Source organism: Tasmannia lanceolata, unplaced genomic scaffold (genome assembly GCF_043159265.1).
Source record: "Tasmannia lanceolata isolate RefF3 unplaced genomic scaffold, GAP_Taslan_0.1 ptg000019l, whole genome shotgun sequence".
Taxonomy (NCBI): Eukaryota; Viridiplantae; Streptophyta; class Magnoliopsida; order Canellales; family Winteraceae; genus Tasmannia; species Tasmannia lanceolata.
The window spans coordinates 6,520,868-6,546,985 of NW_027518696.1; the positions used below are offsets into that span (position 1 = coordinate 6,520,868).

The 26,118-nt window shown below is 38.0% G+C and overlaps 2 protein-coding genes across 3 annotated transcripts; one reads left to right on the plus strand and one right to left on the minus strand.

Moving 5' to 3' along the window:
* The first annotated feature begins 8,953 nt into the window (after positions 1 to 8,953).
* On the plus strand, positions 8,954 to 17,799 carry LOC143852669 (Protein phosphatase 2C family protein). Of its 2 annotated transcripts, XM_077362190.1 has the most exons (5): positions 8,954 to 9,230; positions 13,250 to 14,422; positions 14,546 to 14,810; positions 15,368 to 15,476; positions 17,470 to 17,609. In XM_077362190.1, the coding sequence occupies exons 2-4, from the start codon at positions 13,259 to 13,261 to the stop codon at positions 15,442 to 15,444; spliced, it is 1,506 nt and encodes a 501-aa protein (XP_077218305.1). In that variant the 5' UTR covers positions 8,954 to 9,230; positions 13,250 to 13,258; the 3' UTR covers positions 15,445 to 15,476; positions 17,470 to 17,609. The 2 variants fall into 2 exon arrangements, with proteins under 2 accessions (XP_077218305.1, XP_077218304.1); XM_077362189.1 differs by lacking the exon at positions 15,368 to 15,476 and having other exon boundaries at positions 8,965 to 9,230; positions 17,470 to 17,799.
* Positions 17,800 to 24,159: 6,360 nt separating this feature from the next.
* On the minus strand, positions 24,160 to 25,554 carry LOC143852725 (uncharacterized). The gene is made up of 3 exons (XM_077362291.1): positions 25,396 to 25,554; positions 25,248 to 25,323; positions 24,160 to 25,148 (listed from the first exon to the last, which is right to left on the minus strand). Exons 1-3 carry the CDS (start codon positions 25,435 to 25,437, stop codon positions 24,412 to 24,414), a joined length of 855 nt encoding a protein of 284 aa, XP_077218406.1. The 5' UTR covers positions 25,438 to 25,554; the 3' UTR covers positions 24,160 to 24,411.
* Between the last annotated feature and the right edge of the window lie 564 nt (positions 25,555 to 26,118).

Consider the following 26,118-nt stretch of genomic DNA (forward strand, 5'->3'; position numbering starts at 1 on the left):
TTTTCTCCTTGGTTTTAGCTGGTATAGGAGTATGCTCCTGGCCATCGTTAATTGATTCTATGTATTGCAAGTTGGGACCTCTGGTCCTCAATGTAACTTCCATAGTATCAATAAAATTGTCATCTTTCAATAAAAAGAAATCATGAATCTTGGGTTGGGTAGGGTTTTTTATTCTAGCCCAATCGCATTGGGCCTGGTCGGGTTGGGTTTAAAGAAAATAGAACTCGAAACTGAAACCTGACCCGTTCTTAAGTATCTCTTTTGAATAACATGGCAAATTATTTTCCTATATAATGATATAATTATTTTCATTGAGGTGATTATGTTTGTGAAGTGAAAAAATAGTTTGCTTCTTAAATTTATGCATATTTAATGACATAAATTTAGAGATTTTTGGTGTGAAGATCTGTTGTCTTCTATAATCTTCGAAATCAGTCACAATGCTACACTAAACAATAAAAACCCGAGCCTAACCGAGCCGACCTGAGAAACTCTCTCAACCGACCCGAGATAATTTCTTGGGTAGGGTAAGGTGCTTGAAAACCCGACGAGTGGGGTTGCAACCCTAGTTAAAGGTGACGATCAGTTAAGGAGGAAAGACATTCATCCCAAATTATTTCTACTATATACTACAAATTAGAGAGTTGAATGTAATATTCTGTGTTTCCATATATATTCATATCATGGTGAATATCGACCGATACCCATTAGCTTCTAAATACAGTACCCATAACATACTGTACAAGCCAAAAACATAACTACATATAGGCTGAAATGGGCGAACATGTATCGATCCATGCCCCTGGTATGTGCCATGCTTGTATTTGTTTTTTGCATGTAACTCAGATAAGCTACCAATTTCTAGGTATGACTCCATGGTCCTAGAAACATGACAGTCCTTATGGGGTCTTCCATAGTCGAATTTCTTCGAAATTGGGCTTCTTTCGGGCTCAGCGGGGCACTTTCCGACTGAGCAACACCAACGAATGAAATCTTCGCCGCAGCATAAGCCATCTGAATTTTTTCTCCGATCGTTCTCTTCGCCTCTGAACCCAGAGAGCTTTCACCAGGAAAATGTGGTGTTTTCATGGCTGCCTGTTAAAATTTTCTAACAGCATATTGGGATTCAGAGGGCCTTGTGTGAGTATTTATAAGGGAAGGTCTATGTATTTAGGGGGGGATGTATGTGATCTGCTGATGTGGCGAAGTGTCACGTGGAAGGTAAGGCCCTCATGTCCTGTAGAGATAGGATAGATTCGTCATGGTTATGGATGCCAAGTCAGAATAATGGTTTGTGGACCCAAAATTCTTACCCATTTGCCTTCTTATTGATAGCATATTTGAGTTATCTGTTCTTTTTCTGCTTGGCAAGCTGGAACAGAATCATTCAATCGATTCAAATCAATTATATATAAATAAATAATGTAATAGTTGAGTAGTTTATACTCAAAATCATTCATCATTGTTCCTTAAAATCTGATTTTATAAGGATGGTGGGATCGGCATGCGCCTGTAAACATCTTTTTTTTTTCCCAATTGATGCACAAACAAAATTAATTTTTATGTGTTGATGATTGAGCGGCTCGGGTTGAGAGCAAAAGATCGGGTTGAGTCACGGCAATGTTCTCGGTGCAGCATTGAAGGGTTGATTACCTGAAAAAATTGTTATTATGTCCATGGAGAATCGTCAATCTTATTGTTGATCAGATCAAAGACTTATGTTTGAATGATGTTTTGCTTTCCTTTTAATTCTTAAATGTGCTAAGGATACGGCACTTAGCCAAAATTGAGCTTCTGAGTCCCTTTTTATATGGGGCGATCTTTACCTCCTGAAGTGCAATTCAATCCTTTTTTCCTGGTTAATGGTATCTCTAGTGCAATTAAACTGATTAATGAGTGAATCCTCAATGGAAGTAATAATTAAGGCCCTGTTCGTTTCAGATTGTGACAACCGATGGTGAGGGCTCCAACCGATTATTGGCCCAAAATATAATCCTGGGCCAACAATCGGTTGGGACTCTGACCATCGCTTGTCACGATCTGAAACGAAAAGGGCCTAAAAAAAGACCCATCATTGTAACCATTCCGATCTTCGGATGGATATGGGTTTGGTCTATATATGACCCATGAAGATGCCGAACGGACCGTTTGGATCAAGGAAAACGTATATCGTCAGGTAGTAGAGGTGGCGTATATACCCAGTTTGGGAGTACTACCAGGCAAGAGTCATTCTTCAAAGAGAATCTGTCAAGTAGAACATAGCATCGTTCACATGAAAGCTATTGTTTTTCCTGTTGGAAATTGAAAGTAAGATTCTACAACAGACAAAAGTTGAAATTAGGAATAACCTTGCTAGTGGATTATCACCACCCTTTTAATGATTCCTCTCAACTATTCTGGGAGATATGATTCATATCACACCAGCAACATGTTTTCCTTTTTGGCTGTGTTTGGATGCAACCCAAATTCCACTTTGGGTGTAGACCCAACTGAGGGTCTACTTTGTTGCAAGAAGTGTCATCATGATATAGAATTATGCAACCACTTGCATGTATAGCTTCCCTTTTCTGTTCAACAAGGACCCACTTTTCTTATAATTAGAGTTTTTCTTAATATCTAGGATAGAGATATGAGTAAAAAATTAGTAGAGGCTTGCTAGTTGACAGACATGTGCAAAGATGAACCTTTTATGTGTGGGAAAAGGGTGGGGTTATAATTGAAAAAAATACAAAAATAAAGAAAAAGAAAAGGGCAAGCTTTTTCTATTGGCTGGATCCTGTCGTGGTTACAAAGTTGAGTCCAGGGAGGCAAATGTTCAAAGAGTTTGGGAAATGTTTTGGGAAGAGGTTGAGAAAAAATTGGAAAAGAACATGGAAGAATTTTTGAGTAATTATTCTTGGAGTGTGTTTTATTCAGAAATTTTGCAATTAATTTGATAAATTATGATTTCAGAAAATTGGGCATGTGGGTTCATCTTGTGAGAAGTAACAGCTATAGGTTATTCAGCACTTGGGCATGCAAGTGCCCACACTAGAGCATTACCCTGAAAACAAATGTTAGATTATTAAAATATCCTTTTCTATATCTCAAAATTAAAAATACTGAATGCAGGTTGTTCGGCAATTGGGCAAGTAGCCCCACCAGAGCATTAACCTGAAAATAAATGTCAGGTTAATTACCAATATATCATTTTACTATTTCTCTTTAATTATCCTTCTATCAATTAATCCTTATTTACCGGGTTGGGTCTTACAAAAGGTGAACATTGTTACCCTCTGGGCTCACAACTAGGTATACCTTCTGTTCATCAGCTTGGACCCGCAAATGCATTTGCAAATCTCATTTCAAATATATATATATATATATATATATATATATATATATATATATATATATATATATTTGATAAATCATTAACAAACTTATGGCACTGAGCTTTGTGTTGTGATCAAAGTCGTAAATGACTTTCCTCCTTTCGAGGTAGTAGATACCTTATTGGGCATCCCTATTAGTCTCATAAGTTGCCATACAGTCTAGCATGCCCGAGTATGATTCCCAAATGGCAATCATTTTGCCCATAGACGAGTATGATCCCTCAGGTCAGGGTATACAAAGGGTTCTCTATGTAAAATAACCTTAGCATTCTATATTGTCCACATGATATTCCAAGATATGTGTGTATTGATCCCATTCAACGCATAAACCAATTAGCAGACTCATGATGCCCACTTAGGGTCTCTACCCTAGTTAACGGGATAAGTCACCTCAATGTGTGTCTAGAGGCTAGACATGATGCCAGTTGTACACAAGAAGAGATATCTAGTCTCAATCCAAATTGTGTACTTTCTGAGTATGCAAATGTTGAATATCATATCTCCCAATTCCTTAGGTTTCTAAGAATATCCCACAGGCATACCTCAGGAAAACATGTGCTCAATAAGTAGGAATGTTACATATCTCATTTGATTATTCAATATTGTGCATGAGGCACAATGAGAAACCATGGTACAAACTTGTACATACCCTAAGGGAGCTATGGGTGCGGATTGTAACTTGTTCAAAGTGAAGCTCCAGCTTCTTTGGTTGATTAAGGTGGCCTAAAATAGTGTAGGTGGTTGGGATCCCACATGTCCCTCTCATACAGATATATGGTGAGGCTACTCAAGTTGATTTTCCATTAGTTTGTGTCGAGTGGCTTTGTCTACCCTCGTGAGGAGGGGGTGTTGCAGAATAGTCCATGGTGCGGGCTTGCACCTTAGATTAATGAGCCTTTAAGATGCTTCGTGGATTGGAAGTGCACAAGTTGTGCCTCATAACTTGATGAGCTTTAACTATCTGAGTGGGACAGGTGGATCTTGCTCATTGGCTCTTGGTATATATGGTCATTCACCTTGAGTGTCAGAGTTAGAGGATTTGGCGGAGAGGAGCGTGGCTAGACCTGGCCTTGTCTCTAGTTGGCTTTACCTGCTGCGTGGAATCGATCTTGCAGATCGATTCATGACATAGGTATCTATCTACTTTGGGCGATAGGGCTTGTGGGCCTTGTGTTCGTCGGACTCATCATGAAGGCAAATTACAAGAAGTTGGTGCACAACAGAGATGATCTAGTGGCATGAGTGCTAGAGGGCTCCATAGTTTGTGAGCATATGAAAGCAGGTATCTCGATGATTACTGAGGTTAGACTCTGAAAAATTGTCTCAAGTTTTTTTACTTTTTGATCGATAAGCTGGCGGAACGCACAAAAAGTTTTCTCAACTGAGCCTCTAGATCTATGAATGGTGTGGGTGTGCCAAAGGCTAAGAGTAAGAAGAGAGGGCAGTGTGACTGATTTAATCAAGTGAATTATGCAATGAAATGAATGGATTTTAATATCTAGCATGGCATTCTTAGCCCATCCTTTGCAAAGATTCTTGCAAGTTACAGTCCTTCATACCGCAGAGGATGCCCAACAGAATCATGGGGAATTTATAATGAAATAGGGACTTAGGAAACCATTAAGTTGGAGCTTACAGAAGTACACTCATCATTGTATAGTTTTACCGGTGGATCTCAAACTGTAACCTAACAAATCCCCCACATGCCACATGGCATAGGAGGCGTAGTATTGTCACAAACATGGAGAAAAAAGCCAAAAATCAAGGGAAAGATTTCTAATGTGTTAAGAGGCTATTTGTTAGGTTACACTTCGGTCCCCAATTCCGTTACCATATCATTATTCAAAGAGTGATGCTAGGGAGACCGAGAGTAGCACCTAGAAGGGATCCAAACAAATTGATCATGCCACAACATCACTAGTGACTAGTGACGTGAGCATTCCCTTAAGTTTAGGGAAATAATCAAAAAGTAAATTTTTCTTTAACACGTGGCATATTTTCATTTTAGGTCCCGTTTTAGATCATTATAGCATTCGGTATCCACTTTGGGAAAATATCATCCTCAACGAGATGCCTTTGATAATCTCCAAGGTTCTTCTTTATATCAAGATCTAGCTAGCAACTTTGGCAACATTAAGCAACAGAAAAAAGGAGATAAGTGGATGACATCCAAAGATTAGGGATGTTGATTCAAAATTTCAGAAATTAAAATATATGAAATCATTAGATTTTTAGGAAAACCAAGCATTATACACTTGAAAATGGGTATGTACTCCTGTCCAACACTTTAATTAGAAATCATTATATTTTCATTTCCAGAATCAGATGTTGCAATCGGCATCGTATTCCGATTCGAGCATTTGGTTCAAAAAAGTGAACAGAATCGGTGGGCTGAATTGACACCGGGGCAGAATCAAAGAGGGTAAATACCAGAATCCGTTTCCCACCCAAGAGGTGGATTTTTAATTCTGTCTTGGTTGGAATGAAAATTGCTAAAATTTGAATATAGGAATCAACCCGAACTTGACCCGATTTTATGGTAAAACCTCAACCCAATTTCCCAAAAATTGACCCATCGCAGCCCTAGTCACAACCTACTTTTGTTGGGACCCAACAAATGAATGGCTCTGAAGAGCATGATTTCTTGAGGTCTTCTCAAACACAACTGACTCTCAGTTTTAGAAGATAACATGACAAATAAAGACAATCTCCATGTTAGAAACATGACCCAGATAAACCCTTGTCCTCAATGAAATTTTCTTGATGAGACTACCTTCTACTGTCTTCAAAATTGTCCTCAAATTACTCAACTATGAATGGATCTTACCAAAAGAAAGTATATAATAGTGATATCAATTGGGTAGATCACTTCCAAGAAGCCCTTCAAGAATGCACCCACAAATCCCACTCTTAAAGAAGGATAAAAGCAGTTGGACTCTTCCTTTCTGTACCTTGCTCTGGCTTGCTAACAATCTCCACATGGTACATTTGTAGTTCGAAGGAGAATGTAAAAAAAAATTGATCTTAGTGTTGCCACATAAATCGAGGGACATGGGTACCATAATTAAGTTAGTTCTCTGGTTATACTTTATAGGATTGGAAGGGATAAGGCGCCGATCCTACCCCAACCTAACTAGGGGTGCAATTTGGGTCACATCGGGTCGGGTTCAGCTTTTGCTTAAAAATGAATTGGAATTAACCTCGATCCAACCTGATTTTATGGTAAACCTCAACCAGACTTCCCAAAAATTGACCCGAGTCGCACCTCTAAACCTAATGGACAGTCTCTACTTTTTCTTTTTTGAAATGGTGAAAATTTATTAAAAACAGAAGCACCCATGAGGCCATGACAAAGGCAGTCTGGAGGCTGGTGGAAGGTCTCTACTTGTAACCCTTACTTTCAATTGCAATTGATGTGATTGTTTTGCTTAATTAATCATTCATTGAATATGGTGTTGGATGATATACCGACACATTGAATGTGAAATAAGACAAATTGAGACAGAAACATGGAATTTATTGGCATATTTGTCAATAAAAAAAAGAAAAGAGGAATGCTAGATTCACAGGCGCCCTTGGAAAAAAAAAAAGGAGGCAAAGGGTCCCTCCATTGGTCAAATACCATTTAAGATGACACAAAAATTACAACCCTTAACTGTCTTTAATGGGATTTGACCAATGGGGCACCCTTTGCCCCTCTTTTGGCAAGGGCGCATCTGAATCTAGCATTCCTCAAAAGATAATCTATCTATTGATATAGGGCGATGATTTTTTTTTTTAGGATAAATCGTTCCCCTTGAACATGATTTGACGTCAAAAAGCGTTAAAGCCTGCCCACAATTCACATTAAAAGGGGTGCGTATATCCTAATGGTGTGTGAAAAAATCATCTCCCCTGATATATTGAGAAATTATATGATGGGAGAGCCGTATAAACACGTACCCATCATCCCATCCTTGATATTTGATCCAACAACAGATCACTTTTTGAGAAGCTGCTGTTGGATCAAATATCATGGATAATACTTTTGTCGTATCACCTTTACGGGTTTATACAGCCTTTCATCATATAATCTCTCTGATATATCATCTCTTCGATTGATTACGCAATCAGCTGATGATTGTGTTCAAACCTTGTCTATTGATGCCCATAATTGCACAAATCATATTAGTGCGCCAAGATGATTTGTCCATCAATATCTTGTGTGCGCGCTTGTCTGATCTTTCTTTCTTTTTTCTTTTTTTTTGAAAGGTCTTAATCAGAAAATAATAGCCAATGGAATAGATGGCTTAACTTGGTCCTCCCCGATCAGAAATCTATGTGGGTTGGGATTTTTGGCATGGGCGCAAAATAATGGGGCCCACCCCATGCATGGACTTGGGTGGAGATCGCAGGACCCATCCCATTGGGAAACGACGTAAAATGGCAGTCCCCACACGATGCATGTGTTTGGTTGGAGATCATGGGACCCACCCCATCAAAACATGAGGTAAAAATGGTAGGCCCAACACGATGCAGGTGTATAAGTTAGTGGTGCAACTCGGGTCGAATTGGGTTGGAACTCGACTCGATGGCCCAACTTTTTTTGGGTTGAACCCGACCGAGTTGCACTCCTAATTTGAGTTGAGTTGAGTTGAGTTGGTGGAACTCACCCTATAAAACACATGATGTAAAATAGCGGACCCCACTTATGCATGGATTTCTGTGTAGATGGTGAGCCCACTCATCTATGTAGAATGCTGAGTAGGGGTGTAAACAAGCCGAGCCGAGCCGAGCTTGGCCAGGCTCGGCTCGGCTTGTTAAGCTCAAAAGCTCGGCTCGGCTCGGCTCGGCTCGGGCTCGAGCTCGGCTCGGGCTCGAACCAAGCTCGAGCTCGGCTCGGCTCGGGCTCGAACCAAGCTCGAGCTCGGCTCGGCTCGGCTCGGTCAGGCTCGGCCAGGCTCGTGAGCCTTACCGAGCTCGGGTTATATTATGTTCACACCCCTCATCTTTCCTGGACAGCCCTACTAGTGTAATTGACTACTTTTTTTACACTATGGGGGGTGGTCCTAGTAACAAATGGGGTTCCAAAAATGAAGTGATATATTTTGCCCCCCCTTTCACTCCCTGGACAACCCTTTTAATGTATAAATTAATATATAATATATATATTTAAATATATTAAATTCTTAAAGAGCCTTAACGAGCCGAGCTGAGCCGAGCCAAGCCTGGCCTAAATTAGGCTCGGCTCGGCTCATTAAGGATTCGAGCCGATCGAGCTCGAGCGAGCCTCCGAGCCCGAACCAAAATTGACACCCTTAATGCTGAGCCAGACCATGTATAGAGTAAAGATGCTGGGCCCTACCATATCAAAACATGAGGTGTAAAGTGACGGGCTTCTCCTTATCAAAACACCTGTTGAAATGATGCCCCCGACACATACTATGCTTAAGCCTTGAGGTGTAAAAATTCCACCATTGAAAAATCCCAATTTAAAAGTTTTGGATGAAAAGGATACGACTGACAAAGAAAAGAAACACGCTTACTATATCTGACTTCAATAGGGCAGCTGTTGAAGTCTTCCATGAAAACAAAACTCTTCACATGTTGGGAAAAGACATTTTCTGTCTTGGGTCCCCATCACTTCATTATCATATTCCTTCTCTTCTAGTTTTATTCCATTTCACAAAAATTTATTGAATAGGAGGCAGTGATTGTTTTCTTTTCTTTTGCTCTCAAAATATACAAGTCATTTTTCTCAACCCAACAAAAATACCCGCCAAAAGCAAACAAGAGGTCTCTGCTCTGTCTCTGAACTATATCCACATCGAGAACCAGACTTTTTCTTGTATTCGAAAGGCATTGTGTGAGGAAAAGGTGAGTTGGATTTCTGTTTCTATTTTTATTTTTTTTTCTATTTTTTATTATGCTTGTGTAAAAGTTTTTGGGTCTTTCATTAAAATTATGTGTTGGATATGATGTTGTTGTGATTGGCTAATCTATTAGATTATACCCTTTAACTTTATCTCTTCCGATTAATTACCTTTTTTAAGCTAATGGGTCTTTCTTTCTTGGTGCCTTGATGATAGGCTTGGAAATCCATCACTCTTTTTACTGATTTCTTAAAGCTCCTTCTAATCAATTGGCTTATTTAGTTTCTGGGTTTCTTTTCTCTTTTGGTGTTTTGATATTGGTGAGAAATGCTAAGAGAATACTTTCTTGAATACATATGTCAAACAATCCTTGAAATCAGCCAAGAAACCATTGAGAGCAACCATGTAAGTCCAAAAAACAGAGAAGGAACCATTACTCTTTCCTGAATCCTGATTCCTTTGTATGATTCTATGGTCACTTGAATACAAACTTAGTCACCAAGCTTTCTCTGACTTGAATTTCCTGAATTGGGTTTCTTCTTTGCTTCTTTTCTGTAATTTATGAATAAATTGTAGAAAACCAAGAAATACCTTCTCGAATGAGGACCAAACATGTTTTGCAGCAAGCAACACGAAGATGCGAGAAACACAATCACACAAAGCAAGAAAGCAAGATTTACATGGTTGGACAGCATGCCTATGTCCACAGGATAAGAGTTCCACTAAGTCGGTTTAGGATTACAAAACTCTCTTTCTCAGCCAAAAAATCACAAAGAAAACCTTACAACCCGTACCCTTAATACGAGGCTTATATATCAACGCAACTACATCGAACAAAATCATCTAAATACCCTTTAGCGGAAAACCGTAAATTAAATTTCCTTACCCACGTGTGCGTCACGCACATGAGTCCATCGGGTGTTGGATAATGCCGGAATACAAGACAATTGCACAACATAAACAGTTATCTATACATATTGATGTGGGTTCTGCAAGAGAGTCTACCACAAGCCTTTTCCTCTAAATAAGTTAGTTATTTACTGGCACGGCCACTTTAATACCAATTATGGGCACTAAGAGAGCCTCCTGAATATATAATTGATGTCGGAAGAGAAAATGCAGGTATGCAGGAATTGGAAATTTAGGGCCATGATATTTATACAAGAAATAATACACCTACTTTCACAAGGGTCTTCTAGAAAGTCTTGTTGAGGTTAGGTATCTAGGCAAGAAACTTTACATCTAGATCTGCATAAGAGGTCAAATTTACTATTGCCCCTTTCCTCTTTCACATTCTAGACTATGAAACACTGTTCTAGGCAATTTTTCAGCAGTCTGTTGTTTCAATTCATGGAGTGGATGGTGGATCTCAGGACTTGTAGTTGGTCTCTTGGACATTTTCTCCTCGAGTCAGAGCTTTTTCCTACCAAATCAATCAAAAACTCCTTCGACTTGCCCGAGTTGATGAAAAATTGACCGCTTCAATCATTGACATTGCGCGGGTCGACTCCTTGCTTTGAACTATTTAGTTGGCACATGTTCAAGTCCAAACACAACTCCCATTATATCTGTCTCAAAATCAGAGCACTGGTTACTTCTGACAGAGTCCACGGATCCAAATATTCATTCATGGTCCAATTGAGTTACAGGCACGGCCCCTCCACAAGGTGCCTATTGCCTAAGACAACAGCTAATGGTGGTTTGCTTGTTTTGTTTGAATTTGGATTCAATTCTTACCATCTCAAAGTATTATGTAACAGTTTGATTCCATGTGAGGCAACTTCAAATTAGCATTGCTGAGTTAACAAACAATATGCTTGAGGATTTATTTAATCATTACGATGATCAAATGGCTCCTCGTGATTGTGTATCTCCTTGTGTGGCTCCAAGTCATTGTTCTAAAGGTCAGAGGTGAAGGGGTGACCTCAATGCACAACACATAATTCGGTTGTTTCTTCTACTTTTATGTGTGTTATTGTTTCTATTCTTCTTTCCTGCATAGTTTGAGTCTTTTCAACTTCGACACAGTTATTCATGAGTTGTTTACATCTCTTAATCTTGCCTATTGGCTGGACAGGATTGATCCCCGAATTATTAGGTTTGAAATGTTACTATACTCGATTAGAAAGTCTAGAGTTAAATCTTGTTAGTTTTGCAGAGGGAAGTTATCTGACACCTCTGCATACAAATTCTACATGTGCCTGTATGCATTTATGGGTTCATCTACTTTGGGAATGCAGGACTTTGATGGTCCCTACTCAGTATCTTCTTAAATCATAATAAAGAAATAGTTCAATTTTCGGAGGCTTTAACTTATATGATATATGTGCGAGTGATGATTTGTATTTGCATCTTTTGTGTTTCAGAGCTTAACTACTACAAGCAAAACTATCTCACTTGACTCGGAGAAAAAGCACTGAGTTGTTGGCTTTCATGCCTACCTCATAGCGTACTTGGTGTCTTCATCTAGCCTTCTCTAGTAGTGAAGTTGGAAGATGGTGTATGATTTTGCTAATCCATAGCTTGTTCACCCTGTTACTGTTGGATCTCTTGTTGCCATCCACTGTGATAGTTAGGTTGTGTTTTCTTTGACTTAATGTAAAATGCCTCAAAGGGCATTACACCTTTTCATTTCCTTATAGGAATTGTAAACGAAACCCGTTAAAATAGCAAGGAGATAAAATAGAAGTCCTAAAAATGATAAAATTCAAAATTGTAGTGAAAAGCGGGCCTGAAAGGCATTGTTTTAGCTACTATGAACAGCAAATTTTTGTTGGCTTGGATTTTTGCTCTTCAGTGAATATCTAAGAATTTCTCAAGTGACAAAGAAGAGACGTGATCAATCCCCGATGGAACTTTAAGTCAGTTACATACTCAACATTGTGAAGTGTTCCTTTTAAGTCACCTTTTAAGTCACCTTATGGCATCCCAGGAATCAACTTTTATCCATTACAAACAATAACAACCTAGTGAAGAGAGGACTTAGAGGGTAGCAAATTCTTCACTAGGTTGTTATTGTTTGTGGTGAGTATTAAGCTTCATTCATCCTATGGTTAAAGAAATTTTCTCTCGGCCCTGAGTGAGGACAGTATGGTGGGGTAAGTATCCCTTGCAACACTGAATTCAATCCATTGGAAAACTGAGAAGTTGAATCTCTGTTGAAGCATGAGTGCTACACAACCAATAGGAGGCCTTCGGGATGATGCATCGGATTATGTGTAAGATATCCATGTCTTCCCATCGTGGTTTCCTTGTCATAGAATGCAAATGCCAAATTCAAAACTTTTACTTTTCACCTTTTCTGGGGAAAATGAGACAAGAAACTAATAAAGCTGGTGAAAGCTTGAGCGTTTCTTTTTCTTCTTTTTCCGGATCGAATGAGATGAGGTGTATCCTTTATATGGTAAGAGATCTAAACCTTTTACTGATTCATGTAGAATCCATCTTTATAGTTATGGTTAGTTGGTTACTGTTTAAGTATGTACCGAAAGATCTTGAGACAAGTGAAATTCAATTATCAAGAATTTCATTTCTAGAAAATGTTAATATTCTCCAAAATCTTCTACATTTGGATTTTTCTCCAATAGGATGTTCAGCCAAGCTAGTTTCTTTTTGAGTTGTGGTGCATCTCAAAGAATATCTTAAGTGATACAACTAGATGAGAATTACATGCTTGGTTAATCAGAAATCTTGAAGGAGCAATGTTGATTTATTCTGCTTTTAACTTTTTTGAACATGTTTAAAAAGAATATATAGTTCTGTGATGATTTGTAATGCATACAATATGCAATCCTGCTTACAGGAAAATTTTATTGATGTTTTGGACATTGCTATTTAAGACAAGGAGCAAGATTTGAAGGCCAATAAATTAATCAACAAAACTAATTTAATTTTCCATATTCACTTTCCACCATTTCATGTGATATAGTTTGATTTTGGACTCCACCTAAGAAGCAATTAAAATTATCCCATAGGTAAGAACATATCACCTTTACCATGATTTTTTCTTTTTTCCTTTTTCAGACATAAAACATGCTCGGCGAACTACTAAGTAATCCTGATGGGGAACTTAATGTTAGTTTTGGGTACCAATGCAAAGGTAAGGAAGGGAGCTCCTCTGAGGTATCTGATAGTTCAAAGGTCCAATCAGGAATTTTTGGAGAAGATCCAAAGATTCGAAGGAGAAGCAGCTCATTTTCTTGCTTTTCAGGGGCTGCTCTCAGTGCTAATGCCACCTTGGCAAATACAAATATTTGCAACGGTTTGATTGGGTCCGGAATTCTCCCTGGTTTGGACTCACCAAAGTCATTCCGTAGGATGCCTTCTTCACCATCATTTTCAAGGTTGGATATATTATCACCTTCTTTACAGAGTAGTATATCAACCTTGAGTGAAAGTATATCTACTCGAAGTGAGTCCTTTGGATGGGACTCATATATGTTGAAATCCATGAGTGCTCCTTCAAGGAGTGAAGGTTTTCTTGATGCCATGGAAGTAAATATGGCAGGTGGAGCTGCTGGTGAAGATAGAGTTCAAGCCGTTTGTTCAGAGGAAGATGGGTGGCTCTTTTGTGCAATCTATGATGGGTTTAATGGGCGGGATGCAGCTGATTTTTTGGCCGGAACTCTATATGAGAACATTCGATTCTACCTGAATTTATTGGATTGGCAAACAGATCAGAAAAATAATTCAACTTTGGACTGTTCAGCTACTGATAGGTCCCTCTATTTTCTTGAAGACAATAGCTTCGAGGAAAAATTGCCTTCGAGAATTATCAATGTTAGGAAAGAGGATGGTCCTTTTGATTCATTAAGGCATGGTGTGCTTGATAGTCTTCAGCGAGCTCTTGCACAGGCGGAGAAAGATTTCATGTACATGGTTGAGCAGGAAATGGATGAACGGCCCGATTTAGTATCCATTGGATCTTGTGTTTTGGTTGTGCTTCTTATTGGGAATGATTTGTATACGCTCAATTTAGGTGACAGCAGAGCTGTATTGGCAAGTAGCGAAATAATTGAGATGGGACATGATGCTTTGGAAGCTATTCAGCTCACTGATAGTCACACTGTTGATAATGAAACTGAAAGAATGCAACTAATATATGATCATCCCGACGACCCTTCAACAATTGTAGCTGGTAGAGTGAAGGGGAAAGTGAAGCTAACTCGTGCATTTGGAGTTGGTTATCTTAAAAAGGTAAAATTTTAATTTTTTTTATATTATCTTTCTTTTCCATGTTGACCCTTATTCTGCAACTACAAAATTTAGGGTTAATCATCTGCCAAGTTGTAATTGTTTACCTATGTCTGATTTTTGCAGAGAAAAATGAATGATGTTCTGATGGGTATTCTTCAAGTCCGAAACCTTTTGAGTCCCCCATATATCTCCACCCAACCGTCATTGAGTGTTCATAGAGTTTCAAAATGTGATCGATTTGTAATTGTTGGCAGTGATGGTCTGTTTGACTTCATCAGCAATGACGAGGCTGTAAAGCTGGTCCATTCTTATATTCTGAGTAACCCATCTGGTGATCCAGCCAAGTTCCTGTTGGAGCAACTGGTTGTAAGAGCAGCTGAATGTGCAGGTAATTTCACTAATATTCTATTCTTAAAATACCAAGTTCTTTTCAATAGTGAACAAAGAAAATTCTTTTATGCGTTTACCATTCTATTTTTAATATATGCGGGGTCTGTGATAAAGTTGGGCACTGTTGTCTTGGATCTATCGTGATATAGGTTTAGGGCCTAAATTTGCTCATCTTCGAGTTATTTCTGTGCATGCTGTATCATTTGGCAGCTATCTAAATATTTTTTGGTGGACAACTAGAAAACAGATTACATTTCGTGAACCTCATATCTTTGGCTTTGATATCTGAGGACAAGATTCTGATTTACAAGTGCTTTTGTAATACTTGTGCCGCATATCTTTTTAGTTGTTTTGCTGGCTTTTTTGTGTTAAAAAACGGTTCAGTTTTTTAAAATTTGATGTGTATTGCAATGTGTTAAGCCCAATGTAATAAGAAGGGATAGTTCTTTTCCATTTATTCACTGCTTGAACACAACTTTCACTGATCTGCAATTCGAGTAAGCTAATCAGTTTCTTCCTTTTGTTGTCAAAAAACATGAATCACATAAACTGAAGAGAAATGCTCATTACGTATTGTCTCCCTCAAATTGTGCATAGAAGAAGATCCGCTAACTCTATGGCAGACAGGTTAACAAAAGAAGGTGTCCACCTTCTGTCTACCATGGTAACTTTCTGTCACCTATTGAGGACTTTGTAGGGGTACCTTATCTGCCTTTTGTTTTTTCTCTTTTTCTTGGTCTATATTCAAGACCTGTCGTGCACATGTGTTTGGGACATCTTGTCCCTCTTTGTACTCTGCCACTTGACTATGGAATGAAATAATGTTACCTTTCAGAAGAAAAAAAAAACTGAAGAGAAACTCAGTAAATCTTTTATCATCTTATTCACCTTATTCCTCAAGCAGATCGTAATCCACAAGGACAAGATCTTATTCCTATTCCTAGTCTTGGACCAATCTTGGAATGGAGAGAAACCCATTGTGAGATGTTTGAACATTAAACTCAAATTCAATCTTCGAAAGTACAAGATCCAAAATTTCCATGACCTTGACTTGAGACCTCAATATGTTTTGCAACGTATGGTTTACAATTTGCCACCTCTGCTTGACCATCGGTTTGAGGATGATATGAGCTACTAAATTTTAGAGAAGTCTCAGGTTTCTATCACAAATTCTTCCAAAATAACTCACAAATTTAGGGCCTGTTCATTTCAGTTTGTGACAACCGATTGTGAGCCCAAAACCTATTATTGGACTCAAAATTACATTTAAATTTGAGTCCAATAATAGGTTTGGGGCTAACAATCGGTTGTCATAATCTCAAACGAACAGGGCCTTAGTGTCACAATCCAACGCAATAATCTTGTGCAATCCATGTACCTCACAGCCTCCTTGAAGAATAAAGTAGCAATCTTACCAGCATCATGTATAGTTTTCCATGGGATAAAGTGTGTTATTTTGAGTACTGATCAACAACAACAAAGATGTTATATTTACCTCTTGAAATACGAGGAAAACCAAGTACAAAATCCGTGGAATTCTCCTCCCAAGAATAAGGTGAATAGACAGTGGTGTTTACAAATTGGCATTAGTAGAAGTACCTTTTGAACTTCTCACCTGTCATATAAAAAGTATAGGCATTCTTCAACCATCATGCATAACACCTCTATCAAATTGCCAAGGCCTTCCAATAGAAAATAAAACTGAGCATTGTTTAGAAAACTCTTACTACATTGAAGTTATTCAACCATGCTAACTTGTAGGCTTTCTGTTTTGCGACAGTTTTATTTTCTTGGATCTGTTATCAACTTAAAGATGGGTATTATAATTTTACCACAGTAAATTACTTCTTAATTGAAAACTCTTACTTCTTAAGTTGACAACAGATCCAAGAAAATAAAACTGTTGCAAAATAGATCTAAAGCTCGATTGATTTCAACCGTAGCTCAGATCTGTTGAAATCTTGTAAAAATCTGCAACGGCAAGGCTCTCAAACTTTAGAATTTTTTTTCTAAGAGAACTCCACCAACGGATCTGTAGGTATTTCTACAGAATCTGCAGAAAATTTCCACTAACAAAACTGGCAATAGTTCACAAACAAAACTGCAAAAAAAAAAAAAAAAAATGCACAGAAAATAAAGGCAAAAACACTCTAAAATCCCAAATTAAAAACTCCCCATTTGACAAATATATCCTCACTTAAAGCTCCATACAAAACTCTGAATATTGCCATCAACCATGACATGAATAGGTTGTGGGAATGGAGTGGACTCTCTTTTATTCTAATTCATTTAAGTGAAACTTAAAAAATATTTATTATTCCACTCCGACTTAAAACCTTAAGAAAATTCATTTAAATAGGATGATGTGGTCCATCTGTGTCAGAGTTTGTCTCACAAACAGCCTCGGCTTTGGCTGCCCTTGCACAAGATTTTAACAAGCATCAGATGCTCCAACTTGAGCACACGTCGAACTACTTCATCTTCAACCTTGAGGTTGTGCTACGTCAGTTTTTCAGTGTGTTTCATCCATTGAATTAATAATGGGTGCTTATAATTCAAGCCGCTAAATGTAAATTTGTACAAGAATTCCTACAGTAACCTGGCTGATATTTTATTTCGTATGCAGTTCATCTTCGATTTATTTGCCTTTCATGCAGGTTTTAGTACAGAAGAGTTGATGAGAGTTCCTGCTGGCAGTAGGAGGACATATCATGACGATGTCACTGTTATCATAATTATCCTTGGAAGCAACCAACGAACATCAACAGCATCAACATGCCTCTAAGTAGAGTATCCAATTTATGTTTATCAAGTACATGTAAGGCTCTTCTATTCGGTGAGATGCTACAGAATTATATACTCCTGTTATCTTGCATCGTTTATTTGTACATAACTACGTTATATTTTTCTCTCTGAGATCAACATTGTATAGATCTTTATACAAGTGAAACCACACTTTCAGGATAAATGAATCAGCTACTTCTATATTTGTGTTATCTTATTGCCCACTTGTAGGCATCGAATGTTTCTAGTAAGTAATTTGGTGTACATGCTAGTCTTTGAGACTCAAATTCTAATCTCAAGGGAAGTTTGTTGATCATCCTTGCCCTCCCAAACTCTCCATGCTGCAATGCATCTTTCAGTACCAGAAAAGTGAAAATCACCTAGCTTCCATCTTTCAGTACCGTTGCGAGCCTTGGCGCAACGGTAAGGTTGCTCCATTGTGACCTGATGGTCACGAGTTCGTGTCATGGAAACAGCCTTTCTCCAAAGCAGGGTTAAGGCTGCGTACATCTAGGTGGGAGCCTCGTGCACTTGGCCGCCCTTTTTTTTTCTTAGGCAAATAGCGATTGAGAATGAAAGCCCGAAATTATAGACAAAACAGGCTCCTCTTTTCTGATTGGGAAGAGATGCTTTGTGCATAATTAGTTATCCATAGACATGGAATGGAGTCCCAACCTAGGCAACAAAGAACTTAGATATGATTCAAGACATACTTTTGCATTTGCATATCAAGCCAAAGAGGTTGTTCGTCTGCCGCCTCCTCCCTTCTTAAGGTCTAAAGCTCATCTTCCATGATATAAAGCTCATTTTCCATCACAGAAACTCCTACGTTTGATGAATCAGCATGTCCAGTTGTTCAATGAGCTGGACGCACTTGCATCCCTTCACTGGATATTCAACAGCTTTGGTGTTTAAAAATGTAGGGAAATGTTATCAGCACAACCATATTTTGATATTTGCACAAACCCAGCTGTCTTTTCTTCTTTAATCGGCTTGTGAGAGCTTTTTGGCCTTTTAACAGCTCTTTAAATACTAAAAGACTAGATGGTTGTGAAAATATCAAAATATGGTTGTGCTGATATCATTTCCCAAATTGTAATAACCTTTTTCTGCTATTTTCTTCTCTTGAAATTAGAAGGCATTGAAGGTGAGGTTGATCCTTATGTCTTTGTTCTGAGGCATAGGACTTTCAACATCGATTCCGCAGTTTTCTCAAACATTTGCTATGACAAAAACTCGTAAAACTGAGTCAACTCAGTCGAGTCGATAATTGATGCTGTGAGGTTTTTTATTGATTTGGAAGGAGTTTATTTTTTACTTGGTAGACCTAAAACTGAATCAACTCGTCCGCAATTGACTCAGGGAGTTCTTAAACAGTGGTTTTGTCTTTTGATACCAACAAAATTTTTTGAACGGTATCAATCGACAAAATATTGCAAGATGGAAATTGATCTCAATAGCCCTTTGATGCATTGAATAAATTCACTTCATCACTCCTCTTTGGATAAGTAGGCTGGAATTGAAACCTTCACCTCAATGACCATTAGTCCAGTGTGTACATTTTGTGAGAATGGTCTTGTGTAATCATTCCTAGAACTTATGTAGATGTTTAATCAATGTTTTCTCTACCCCTTCACGCATGTCAACCCAGAGTAACAGATATTTGTCTCTGGGAATTTCTCATGAAGGGTGTATCTTGGGATATTTAAAAAAAAAAAAAATCGGTTTATATCAGGAAAAAAACACTGAAAAATTAAAAGAAAAACTTTAAATTTAAAAACAAATTTGTGACAAATAATATTGTGAATTTATTGTGATATCTTTGTGATATTTTTGCAAAATAAAATATAAAATATGAACATATCTCGAAGATTTTTCATAACTCAACTCAACTAAGTCTCTGTTCCAAACTAGTTGGGGTCAACTTTTTTCATAATCTTGAAAAAGTTGGAATTTTGCAGTAAAAAATAAGCGCCCGTTTGGATACCCATTGGATTTGGATTTCCAAAATTCATGGATTTGAAATCAAGAATTTTAAAATTCACAAATTTATAAATAATGCCGTTTGGATGACCACATATAGATTTGGATTTCAAATCTAAATTAATTTTTTTTTGTTTGGATGCTCTTTGGATTTGAATTTGAAATCTAACATAACTAAAAAGCTCTAAAATACTTGATATAGGGGTATTTCAGCCATTTTCCATGATCCAGGTGTATTCTAGTCATTTTACCCTATATGGGGGTAGTTTGATCATTTTTTATGTCATAAGGGTGTTTTAGTCATTTTCCATGACTTAGGGTATTTGGTCATTTCATCCGGTATAGGTGTATTCCGGTCATTTTGCATGACCCGGGAGTATTCTAGTCATTTTACCTAATATGACGTATTTTTATCATTTTTATCTTATAAGGGTATTTTTAGTCATTTTTCATGAGCCATAGGTCATTTTTACTTGATATAGGGATATTTCGATAATTTTTTATGATCTTGGGGTATTTTAGTCATTTAACCCTATATGAGGTTATTTTGATCATTTTTATGTCATAAGGGTATTATAGTCATTTTGCACCACTCGAGGGTATTTTGTCATTTTTACCTGGTATAAGGGTATTTCTAGTCATTTTACCTAATATGGCGTATTTTTTTCATTTTTATCTCATGATGTATTTTTAGTCATTTTAGCCAGTTTTTATGAGCCATGGGTCATTTTTATTTGATCTAGGGGTATTTTAGTAATTTTTTATGATATTGGGGTATTCTAGTCATTTTACCTTGTATGAAGTTATTTTGATCATTTTTATATCATAAGAGTATTTTAGTCATTTTGCATGACTCGGGAGTATTTTGTCATTTTTACCTGGTATAGGAGTATTTCAGTCATTTTGCCTGACTCAGGAGGTTTTCTAGTCATTTTACCTAATACGATATATTTTTGATCAGTTTTTAATGTCATGGGGGTACTTAAGTCATTTAACACTTTTTTGGTATATTTTGGTCATTTTAACCCCTTACGGATCATATTTAGATTTATAAATAACCTCTGGCAGAAAGGATTTATAAATCCAAAAAATTTACACTAACATGATGAATTTGTAAATCTTGTGGATTTCACTCAAATCCAAATACATATGTCATAAAGGCTTGCCAAATGCCGAATTTGGATTTAAAAATCCAAATTCATCTCCAAATCCAAATCCAAAGGGTATCCAAACGGGCTTGCTGGGCAATTTCGTGGAAAGCCATTTCGTGGCATGCTTTTTGCATGTGGCGTTCTCACATGCAAAAGCCTGCCGCGAAATGTCTTTCCACCAAATTGGTTAGCAAGTCCCGAAAATAAAATACGAAGATATCTCGATGATTTTTCTTAATCTTGAAAAAAAGTTGGAATTTCGTCATTTTATTAAAAAATTACAAAACATCACTATACTTTTAAAAAAAAAAAACATCAGAGATATTTCTGACTGTGTTAACCAGCCACAGTGTGAGTATATTATGTATTGCTGCTTTTGTCATCCTCATCATCACCGTAATCTGCAACGAATTGTGCTTTTGGCCATTGTTGGAACCACCGTCATCACCACTAACACCATTGTCATAACCATCATATCAGTTAAACAGAGAAAAGACTGCCCACAACCAGGGGCGAAGCCAGGAATTTTCACTTGCGGGGGCGAGGACTGATTTACACTTGCCCGCATTGATCATAGGGGGGCCATGGTCACTAAACTTGCTAAGAATGCATGTACAGCCAAAAACCATAATAGAGATTTTGCAAGTCATTGGGAGGCCATGGCCCCCTCATGCTATATGTGCCTCCGCCCCTGCCCACAACAATGATAAACTGGAGATAAACACTTCAGTACATAAAAGATTATGCCGAGGGTGTTTCCTTTCCAATTAAGATTCTCATACATCTTTTTTCTCCCCTCCAAATGGCCCAATAATCTCATACCAAATCATTCTGTCTTTCAGATTGAGATAAGTTCCCCCAACTCATGCCCCACAAGTGATTCCTTGGTAATTGAACTGTTGATAACTTGATACTGTTGATTTCTTGCTTAATTTCTGGTGAGATTTGTGGTAGTGGTTCTATCAAAACAAATATCATGATGGGTATCTCTCCTTTAATCAATTTCTAGTCCCATTTGCTTTTAAAAGGTGTTGCCTTTCAAAGGATTTTGATGATTGAGGCTATTGGTGACATTGGCACCCCACTTAAACAGAAGGGATTGGAGGGCATATGAAGTAGAAAGGTGTGTCATTATCAACAAAAGAATACAAGTGGGCCGTGATGGATTCTTTTCATGATACTCCCCACAAAGGGGGTATTGAAATATATCATTCCAAGATTCCTCCTTCGAACATACGTTTCACTTGGTAGGGGCACCACTTTATCATTTCCCAAAGTTTTTTCTTTATTGATAATCAAATGAGGTTTCTTTGACCTTAAGCTAAGAAAAAAATGTCAAACAGGGTCTTATGACCATGGGCAGGTTCAATCCATCTCATAATTCTATAATTTCTATTATACTCCAAAGGGAAATAGACAGAAGACACCAAGAACATTCTAGAATTCAAGAGAAGGATTTGGTGATCGGTTGCTTAGGGTATCTATATACATAGAAGACCCCAAGAACATTCTAGAATTCAAGAGAACGATTTGGTGATTGGTTGCTTATGGTAGACCTGTCGATTAGTTGAATAATATTGGATTAGATGATAAATCTTTTTTATTCTTTTTAATAGATTGCAATTGAGAGAATGTTTTGGTGTGTGAATATACACTGGAACTCCGTGTATAAACCTTTTTTACAAGCCAACCAAACCATTTACCTTGCTATGAACAAGATGGGCCATGTTCCAAAATCTACCCGAGGCGATTCTAGGCCATCAATTTATGGCCTTTTAACTCAACTGAACTCAATTCAACTCAACTCAACAAAGCCTTTGTCCCAGACTAGTTGGAGTTGGCTAAATGAATCCTTCAGAAAAAATTCATGAAGAAAGTAACGGCCGTTTAAGTTAAAAGTTAGAAAATAGAAAAGTAATTTTGTATTATTATTCATTAATTCATTAATAAGGACTCTATAAATTGCAGGATTAGAATCGTTTGTAGGAATTTTCTAGAAAAGTTATAACAGGAAGAACATTTCTAAAATTTCCAACTTTTTTTACACAGGAAAAAAGATAAATCGAGCCACCTCTAAACCATAATCATATCATTTCCATTAAATTGTGCAAATAAAAAACTTTCTCACTTAAAATATTTTTATTGAAATCCCTTTTATTAGACTCAAATTAATGTCCTTTTCGGACAATTCGCATGGGGGAGATTTTGGTAATTTTCTCTCGTTTAATTTTGCAGACCCTGGGTCTGAGTGAAAACAGGACGTTCGGTACCGGTCAAAGTTTATTCAAAGGTAGTCAAAATCAGTCAATGTCGAAGCACGCTACTCAACCGATTCAAATTTTTAGACTATTGATATTGGCACTTCCATATTTTGATAATTGCACTAACTCTCCTTGGTTTTCTATTTTAAATGACTTTTTGAGCTTTTTGGGAATTGTAATGACCTTTGACAGCTAGTTAATTAAACAATAAAGGAAAGGGTGAGTTAGTGCGATTATCAAAACCTGGTAGTGCAAATATCACTATCCAATTTTTATGGGAAATGATATCAACAGTCCAATGTTTTGATCTCACGTTCTACTAGCTTGTGTTTTAGCATTCAGAAGGTTCTCAACAGGTTATTACAGTTCCCAAAAATCTCTCACAAGCCCATTAAATTCTAGAAGACAAGAAAGGAGAGCGTGTATATCAAAACAGTGAAGTGCTGATATCATTTCCCATTTTTATCGTTGCGTTATTTGTGTGCCTGGAAGATGGACCGTCAGAGAGAGAGAGACTGTCAATATCAATTATCGAAACAAAAGAACAAACTGCAAGGACAAGAATAGATAAGAATGAAATAAAGAGAGATAGGAACAGGAGCATCGCATGTACACTGAACATTCCAGTTGGTTGTCCCACGAATTCTCAATCCGTTAAACAAACACTATTCCAACTCTAATACACGATTCGTTGTGTATATTATCCCAGGGAAGGTGTCCATTCCCTTATAACCCATCCCCATCCATCTCGGACGCCCTGAGCTTTGATGCCATTTGTAGGGAATTTAACCGAGTAGAACTCACCCCTCATAGCAAGCCGTTAAAGGGAAGGTGCCCATTCCCTTATAACCCCTCCCCATCCATCTCACTTTTCCGATCTGGGACTATTTTGCTTTGGCGTGGACCCCAATAATCTACACCTGTAGTCCCCTTCAAAAGAAAGAGACAAACCGTACGTGAAGTGGGCATCTAGTAACATCCCACGCTCAAAAAAAGCAAACTTTCACCATCTCCAAAGCTAATACTAAAAAAAGATGGTGTTAAACGCACACTTAATACACTACAAACCTTTGTGTTTGTCCTTTAAAGCCCTCTCTATCAAAATATAAAATAAAACCCACCACCTTTACAGACAAAAGCTAAATTGATTTGAAATGTGAGCCCCAAATGAAAGGTAACATAACAGCTAACATTAATACAAGACAAATCCACTAACAAAGTTTCAAGAAAAGAGAAATATACAGTCATTAAAGCCCCAAACCAAACATATTATTTCTCCTAATCTCCCTCTCTAATCCCTCTTTTAACATTAACCTTAATTACACACTTTACAAAAAAGTATCTCCCTATGCCACACTTATACAAGGAGTATAAGCTAATACATTCTCCACCGGAAAATGTGTCAGATTCCAGCGTGACGTCACATGACGGAGCACCCATTAGGGTTCTCGTCACTAAACATGTTGTCAGATTCCGGCGGGGGAGGTGGGTAATAGTACGGCTGCGGTGGGTGCATGTTAGCATACGGGGGCGGCGCAGCGTAGTAGGATGCACCGTGGGTCGTGCTAGGATACGCCGTGTTGTAACTCACCGCGTATACGGGCTGGGCATAGGGCGGGTACGGGTAGAGCTGCTGACGTGGCAGGCTCGTAGACGGAGGTGGGCCCACTAATTGTTCGGCTGATGTTGGCCCCACGTGGCTTTCATCGCCGTTATTGTTTGCGTTGTTAGCATTTTGCCCTTTCTTTTTCTTCTTTTTACCGCCACTGCCACCGCTTGGTTTATCTGCAGTATCACTTTCATTGCTCTTCTCGTCGGCCGGAGCCGAGGTCGGACTTCCGGCGGGTTTTTCGTCGGAGTTTGACTCGTTTTGACCGCCACCGGCATCTGTCGGTTCGCTATTTTTAGCAGCCGGTTTTCCTTCACTACTTTCTACCGCTTTTTTCCCATCGCCACCATTATCGCCGCTTTTAGCAGCTTCTTTGTCGTTTTTCGCACCGGATTTTGCCGGTTTCTTTTCCTTTTTCTCAGTTTTCTCAGGCCAGAGCTCAGCATGCTTTCCACTCTTCACTAATTTCCTGATTAGGGTTTCTGATTCTACGTTTCCAGTCACCGTAACTTTGTGAAGCTGAGAATCAATCGAAGTTGTATAAACCCCTACAAAAAGACAAAAATCAAAGTGAGAAAATTACAAGTAGAGAAAAAAGATTCATGAATGAGGAATAGAAAGCAAATGGTGATTTTTTTTTTCATTACCTTCAATGTTCTGAAGAACTTTCTTGACTTTCTTCTTACAACCTTCACAGTGGATATAAACCTTCAAAACCCATGTCTGAAAAACAAAGTTTAAGCTTCAGAAAAACCCTAAAAAGTATGAAAATGAGGAAAGGAAAGAGAAGCTTACCTGATATTTTAAGGGTTCTGAAGATCCTTCAACTGCTGCCATGAGAAAGGGAGAGAATACTGAAGGTTTTGGAGGGTTTTAAAAGGGAGGAAAGAAAGGGAGTGAAGCAAATATTAATAGAGAAATGGAGTGAGGAGAAAAAAGGAAAAGAGAAAATGCAAAAGGGAGAGAATAAAGAAGGAAAGGGTATAAAGCTGGTGCCAGTGAAATGTTACGAGAACGCATCTGGAACCTACTTTCATATTTTGTATACGTGTGAAGTGAGGGGAAATGACACAATTACCCTTAATTCTTTTTCGTAAAGTTGTAAAAATTGTTTAAAATGAAAAAGCTAAAGCTAAAAAGAAAGTCACTTTTGAGCTCCTTCTTCATGGGTCCCCTTCATAGTCACGTGGATAGATTCGTTGATCTTAACGGCCAAATGATGTTGAAAACACTTCGATTGATTGATCTTAGATATTGATCGAGCAAGCCTCTTTTAGGGTTTCACAAACAACAGTTGAACTACAGATTTTTTTTTTCTTTCCCAGATCTCTATGGTAGACGAGGGATGTTCATTTGATATGGGACCAAGAGCATATGAGACGCTTCATGACATTCTACGATATCAACCGTCACGATTGCACGTACTAGAATGGTTTTAAATTTCGACCGAAATCTGAAATTTCGGGTTCTGGTCGACTGAAATTGGACATACCCATTCGACCGAAATTTAAGGAAAAT

Coding starts and splice junctions, on each gene's coding strand:
- LOC143852669 (XM_077362189.1), top strand. CDS start 13,259: ATGCTCGGCGAACTACTAAGTAATCCTGATGGGGAACTTAATGTTAGT. Junction 14,423..14,545: donor GAGTTGGTTATCTTAAAAAG/GTAAAATTTTAA, acceptor TGATTTTTGCAG/AGAAAAATGAATGATGTTCT. Junction 14,811..17,469: donor AAGAGCAGCTGAATGTGCAG/GTAATTTCACTA, acceptor CCTTTCATGCAG/GTTTTAGTACAGAAGAGTTG.
- LOC143852725 (XM_077362291.1), bottom strand. CDS start 25,437: ATGGCAGCAGTTGAAGGATCTTCAGAACCCTTAAAATATCAG. Junction 25,324..25,395: donor CAGAACCCTTAAAATATCAG/GTAAGCTTCTCT, acceptor TTTGTTTTTCAG/ACATGGGTTTTGAAGGTTTA. Junction 25,149..25,247: donor AGTTCTTCAGAACATTGAAG/GTAATGAAAAAA, acceptor GTCTTTTTGTAG/GGGTTTATACAACTTCGATT.